Source organism: Indicator indicator, chromosome 11, assembly GCF_027791375.1.
Source record: "Indicator indicator isolate 239-I01 chromosome 11, UM_Iind_1.1, whole genome shotgun sequence".
Taxonomy (NCBI): domain Eukaryota; kingdom Metazoa; phylum Chordata; class Aves; order Piciformes; family Indicatoridae; genus Indicator; species Indicator indicator.
The window spans coordinates 22,257,058-22,263,057 of record NC_072020.1 but is presented as its reverse complement, the minus strand read 5'-3'; the positions used below and the strand labels follow the sequence as shown (position 1 = coordinate 22,263,057).

Here is a 6,000-nt window from a genome sequence, read left to right as displayed (position 1 = left end):
CTGCTGCTGCTTCGAAGTGCTTTTGCTCCGGGTTTTCCTGGCAGAAGCGCGTAAACCAGGTGAAGGCAGAGAAGGGAGGGTTGTTTTTATGAATGGGACTCTTTGAGGTTAATTAGCTATGCAAATTCAAGCAGTTCATTCATGGCGCTCCTTTTTTTTTTTTTTTTTTTTTAATCTAAAAGCCATCTTGTATTCCCCTCCAGGCTGATTGGAGTCCAGACCCCGAGGAAATCTCCAGATCAAATGCCCAGTAAATAAAACACTGAGCTAAGACTTGTGGAAGAGTTGCAGAATGGATGGATTTTATGACCAGCAAGTGCCTTACATGGTCACCAGTGTGAGTGATCGGTTCAAAGTTGGTGTTTATAAACTTGACTCCGACTTGTTTCTGTGGGGGAGTTTTGCAGAGAGAGTCTCTGCTTTGTTACCGCTGTAGGGGCGACTCTTCATCTGGGAGCTCTGCCTGCAAGATCAGCCTGTCTTCTTAGTTATTTAAATAAAGCATCATCATCTTTTAAAGACAGTTTTGGGATGATTAAAAAATCATGCACATGATTAGCGGATGAGAGAGGCAAGAGCAGCAGCAGTTGCATTCAAAGTTTCTGGCTGTGTTTGCCTGCAGCGCTCAGAAGAATGAAGTTGAGGCAAACGTTAACGTTTTTCTTTTTCCTTTTTATTTTTCTTTTTGACTTTCAGGACTTTGCAAACAACGTTTTAAGTAACACAGGGAAACAAAGCAGCCTATTATAATCTCATATCTGGGTTCTCCTGCGTAGCTTACACAGAGGGGATTGATGTGCTATTGTGTAGGTTTGTGTACTTTAAATGCTAAAAATACATGGTTGGTATTGTGTTGCTGTTGAACACAATATATATATGTGTGTGTGAGTGTACATAGAAATGTGTTGCTTTTAGACAGAGGAATCTTTATGAACACGTTAGGTGCTCAGCAATATCTTTTGCTAGAAATTGGAGGCTGCAAGACGATCCTTTCTTTCCCTGTTAGAAAATGTAACGAATTCATGCCAGCTTTCAGTATTCTTGATTAAATGAAAAAAAAAGGCAACAACCCAAACCCCTCAGATTTCTGAAGTAACTGATCTTTCCTGTTTATAGAATCCGCGTGGGAGAAACTGTAATGAGAGACCGACAAATGTCAGGAAAAGAAAATTCATTAACAGAGACCTGGCTCATGATTCAGAAGGTGAGGGCTTGTTCCCCCCTCCTCCCCCCCAACACACCCTGCCCCCAACACACCCTCCCCCCCCCTTACTTACTAAGGCAATGAAGCTCTTTGAGAGCTATTTATTTATTTATCTTGGAGATAAATATACCTAGATCAATTTGAATAAACAAGACCAGAAAATTGCATTTACTACTGCAAAATAGAATGGCAAAGGCAATAGACTGATGAAGTTGATACTCTTTCCTTGACTTACATTGTTGCATTTTTGGTACTACTGCACATGTGGTGCACGGATATCATACACTGAGGCCAAGCCTTTGCAGCATCTGACATAGGTCATGGCACCTAGCTTTTTCACCTTCAGGCCTCTTGAGATTCATGGCTTTCCTCATTTGTCCCACCTTTTAACATCCCTTTCACTGGTGTGTGTTCACTGGTGGTAGCAGGACTGAGAATGATGGTGTAGGATATGGTTGGTTTTTACTCTGGTGTTACTGTAAAGCTAGTCCTGGTACCTGGTAGCCTGTTGCTGTGGCTCCAGCAGAGTTAAAAATCCTGGGAAATTCAGTTAAAGTCTGGAGTGGACAAAGTTTGTGAGGCCAAAGATTTGTAACTAAGTCCTGTCAGCAGGACTGAGGATCACTTATAGGGCAGTAGTCTAGCAATAGGTGCTAACACTGCTTTAGACCACAGGGTCAGTACAGATGCTGTGCCTACCCCCCTGTAAGTACATAATATATACAGGAAGGTATATATAGAGGCCTAAAACTTAACCACTGTAAGTCTTGTGGGGATGAGGACACACTGATACACTTTCTAAAGTCCCTGCGTACTTGTCCAGAAAAGTTTAAAATAGACTGAAAAAACAACTTTCTGATTTTCACTTAAATGATTTCTCAACATCAACATGAGGTATCAATCCATAGAGTAAATGAATAGCCTCTGTCATTTCAGTGTATGTAAATAGTTATCTGTCAACGTTTGTAAAAGAGGAAGTCTCTCTCAAAATACAGTAAATTAAAAATAAACCATTTGTCAGTTCAAATATCCTACTTAGCCTCAGTAAACAGAATTTTCATAACTGAGTTTCAGAGCTTTGCAAGTAAACCGATTGCTGCTCTGGTTGCACCTGTTAAAAGCAACTCATTTGAGTGAATTGCAAGGAAAGATAAGCTGCTGCAAAACTCGGTCTGTGGAGAAATTGGTTTCACTTTAAAGAAAGTACAATGAGTACATCTAGGAAATAGTGGTGAATCGCTTGTCATACAAAGTAAAATGTAAGGGGAAGTAGAAGAGATTTCCCATTTCTGTTTGCTGTTGCAGCCTCTCAGGTCTTTGCTTCAAAATTTTTGTGATCGTTACAGCCCTGCTAATAAAAATACTCAGTTGTTGCTTGGGCAGAACTCCTGTTGAAGTCTGAGGGAGCAGATACCACAGGAGGAGGCCTGAATTGTATACGGAGAAATAGTTCACCTGTAAGAAAGATTATAATTTTTAACTTTCCTATGTGTTGCTGAATGAGCCTTTTACACTACAGAGCTTGATTAAGATTCTGTTTATTTCAAGAGCTCTTAAAATAATACAGTAAGTAATTATTTTTTTATTAATAGGTGTAGAAAAATCATTAACTGCAGCCCCAAAATAGCTACTTTGTCTGTATGTTTGACTGCCAAAATAGAATTTTTGTATGTTGTTCTTCAGGAAAAATGTATTTTTGAGGATATTTTAATCTCATGAAGAGATTAAGGGTGTGAGTCTCTGATCTCTGTCTTCATCTTTTTGCAGAACTCTTTCAAGATCTGAGCCAATTACAGGAGACATGGCTTGCAGAAGGTAAGGGAAAAATTGCTTGTAAAAAGAGGAAAAACAGCTCTGGAGGGAAAAAAAAAAAAAAAAAGTCCTGAACTTGCTGTCTTAATGTTCAGCCCAATTAATTGAGCTCTAAAAGAGCCACCTCATGTGTCATGCATACATTAGAGCCTCTGATGAGTTTGTCTTTGGGGACTCTGGGGCTGCTCTACCCAGTGTCATCACAAATTACCAGGAGAAATTGCTTCCAGCTCACAATCACATCTGCTTTTGGCAAGAACTAATGCACCAAGACTTCAAGTTCTAAGCCTCTGTTCAGATTTTAATTGCAATTGATCAGGTTTATATTATTGTACCTCGAGAGACTACATACAGCCAGAACTGGGCTTGCTGTTTCCTTTAGAGCAGCACATATAATTATTTGGTGTTCTGGTGGAGTACTTTTCTGATGGCAGAAATTAGTTTCTCTGGGTTCATCGGGACGGGATGCTTCAAGATTTAAGTGCAAGTGTCTTCTTTCCACCTTGTTCACAACACAGAACATTAGGTGTGTATGAAATACTTTAAAAGTACTATTTTTTTTTCTTTCTTTTATTTTTTTTCCAGAAACCTTTAAATATTTTGCATGTTATTTTTGTCTTCATGTTTGTAATTGTGAGATTGTGTACTGGGTGATTAGAAAACTGACATCGGTCTGTGTACACCTGCTTGTGCTTTTAAGTATTTCAAATAATCTTGCAGAGTACATTCTACTGAATAGAGAAGGTTTAAGAGCAATAATGTAGAAATCTGAATTTAGAGTAGCTGTTGAGAGATTCATTTAATGACAGAATATGAGCTGCTGCATTTAGAGAACTTTAACAAACTGCAAGGCAGCTTTCTGCTTGTCGAAGTGTATTCTCTTTAGCAATATTCTCTGATTTTTGTTTTTCTTTGGTGTTTACAATGCCATTTATTTAAAGCATGAAGATTTTTATGCATTTTCTGTTCTTAATGTTTCTGCTCAAAACTTTTATGTAAACATGCTTTTGATGCAAATTAACATAATATCTCCAAATCGATCCTTATTTAAATGAATGTGAGTATTCACATATGTTTAATTTTTATCATGTACTGGACTATGCACAGCTGTTTTGTAGAATAGATGTTAATTTTTTTTTTTTTTGGAAAGGAGGAATGTTGGGGTAAAATGTGTGTTGGTTTTCATATATGCAAATACTGCTGTTGACTACTTGTCTACATACTGATTCTGTTTTAACAGCTTTAAGTTCTTAACTTGTAAGTAAGTTATGGGGTATTGCTTATTTTAGTGACAGTTTTATTCTAGCATTATTTTTGGCATGTAGATTTTCTGTATGTAATGAAGAAGTCATCTTTAAATTAATGGAACAGAGAATATATTTTTGTGAATTTAATGATTCTTTCCTAATCATTGAAAACAGGATGTCCTGTGCTAAGATCTTTTTTCTAGTATAATAATCAGATATAACTGTAACTGTCTCCCTGTGTTAGTTTCCCTAAGGATCTCTTTATCTTGTTTCATCTCATTCACTGTAACAAGCCAGGAGTATGTTAAAATACTACTCAAAAGATAGTATTTTTTGATAGAGAGGAGAACTTTTAATTTGATTTTTAACTGGCATGAATGTTTTTGTTTCTGAAAATGATTAAATTTCTTTGATCATAAGTCAGGAAAATGCAGACAGATTCATAATGCATGTGCAGATAATAATGTAAGTTTGAAAAATAATATGGAATTTAAAAATGATGAAATCATTTCTGTAGGTACATAAATTACTGTAAGTGCAATTTTTACTCGGGAGGCACTGCTTATTTTAGACTAGAATGAATCGTTTGAGAGTCTTTTTTTCTTCTTCAGCTGAGTCTATTTCACTGAATAAATTTAGATAGATTTTGAGAGAGAAACCTATGTCTTGTCCTGTGTCAGCTAGATTGAGGAACCTTTGTAAAAAGAGATAGCATTATAGCATCATGTGGTAAGTATTTAAAAATGAAAAAAAGGTTAATCTAGGGGATGATAATAAAGCTCAGTGTTACGTTTTCCCACAGCATATTACAACTAAATAGTACAGATTTTTCAGTGTTCTAGAAACACTTTAAGGAATATATGTGTTTCAGGCCACATCATGTTTTTAGCTGTTCCATAAAAAAACACAAACTTTGTACAGCTTTTCTAAAAGCTAAACTAAAACTGAAATAGAAAGTCAAGATGAGAAAATCAAATACTAAGCTATTAACTTGATCCCCAATTTTTATTAAACAAACCTACCCAAAACAACTTTTGGTAGTCTTTACAATATATTGGTGTTTGAGGATATTGTAGCTCTGCTCAAATGTTCTACATGGATGAGCTTAGCCAGGAAACAGATTTTGAAATCAGGCTTGTTTACTGATTGCTAGATGTGTCCATTTATGTTCTTCTGGACCTTCATAGGCTAAAAGTCTGCCAACTTGGCAGCATCAGTAATGTTTACATATTTCTTTTCATAATGCTGGGGAGCCAGGGAAATGACCATGAAATTTTAAAACATCTTGACCCTCTTTATGAAAAGCAGTGGCAGCTGACCAGGTTTCTCCCACGAGTTCAGATCCCCACTGGGGAGTTACCAGGTCAGAAATCCACTTATTAGTTAGGAGAAGAAAGTGAGTTGCATTTTATCGCACACACAAAAATGCTTGTGGATTAATTTTTTGTTGTTTTTGCTTTTCCTGGAGCTATCCCTATTACATCACAGGCTTAAGCCTGGAGATTTTTACAGTTAGTGTCACCTGTGACTAGTTGGTGGCAAACAAGGAAACAGAAATGTATTCTATCCCTGTTGAAAATGGTGGAATATTCATATGTATTAAAGAAATAACCCAAAATGTAAACAGTTAAATAATCTCTTGAATATAGTGCTATTCTGTAATTAAGAAGCTGAACACTACTTACAGAAAACTTCCAAACGTATTCCACTAGCTGCACACTAGATTTTTATGGAAAT

General features: G+C 36.6%; 1 protein-coding gene across 7 annotated transcripts in view; it reads left to right on the top strand.

The window, feature by feature from the left end:
* Nucleotides 1-292: 292 nt before the first annotated feature.
* ETV1 (ETS variant transcription factor 1) overlaps nucleotides 293-6,000 on the top strand; it is a 64,014-nt gene continuing 58,306 nt past the window's right edge. For 3 of the 7 annotated variants that reach the window (XM_054384730.1, XM_054384731.1, XM_054384728.1), the window contains exons 1-3: nucleotides 293-337; nucleotides 1,117-1,204; nucleotides 2,972-3,019. In XM_054384730.1, coding sequence (XP_054240705.1) covers nucleotides 293-337; nucleotides 1,117-1,204; nucleotides 2,972-3,019 — 181 coding nt within the window. Of the gene's footprint in view, nucleotides 338-1,116; nucleotides 1,205-2,971; nucleotides 3,020-3,481; nucleotides 3,543-6,000 lie in introns of those variants that run through there. The other 4 variants (XM_054384733.1, XM_054384734.1, XM_054384732.1 and 1 more) reach the window with 2 other exon arrangements.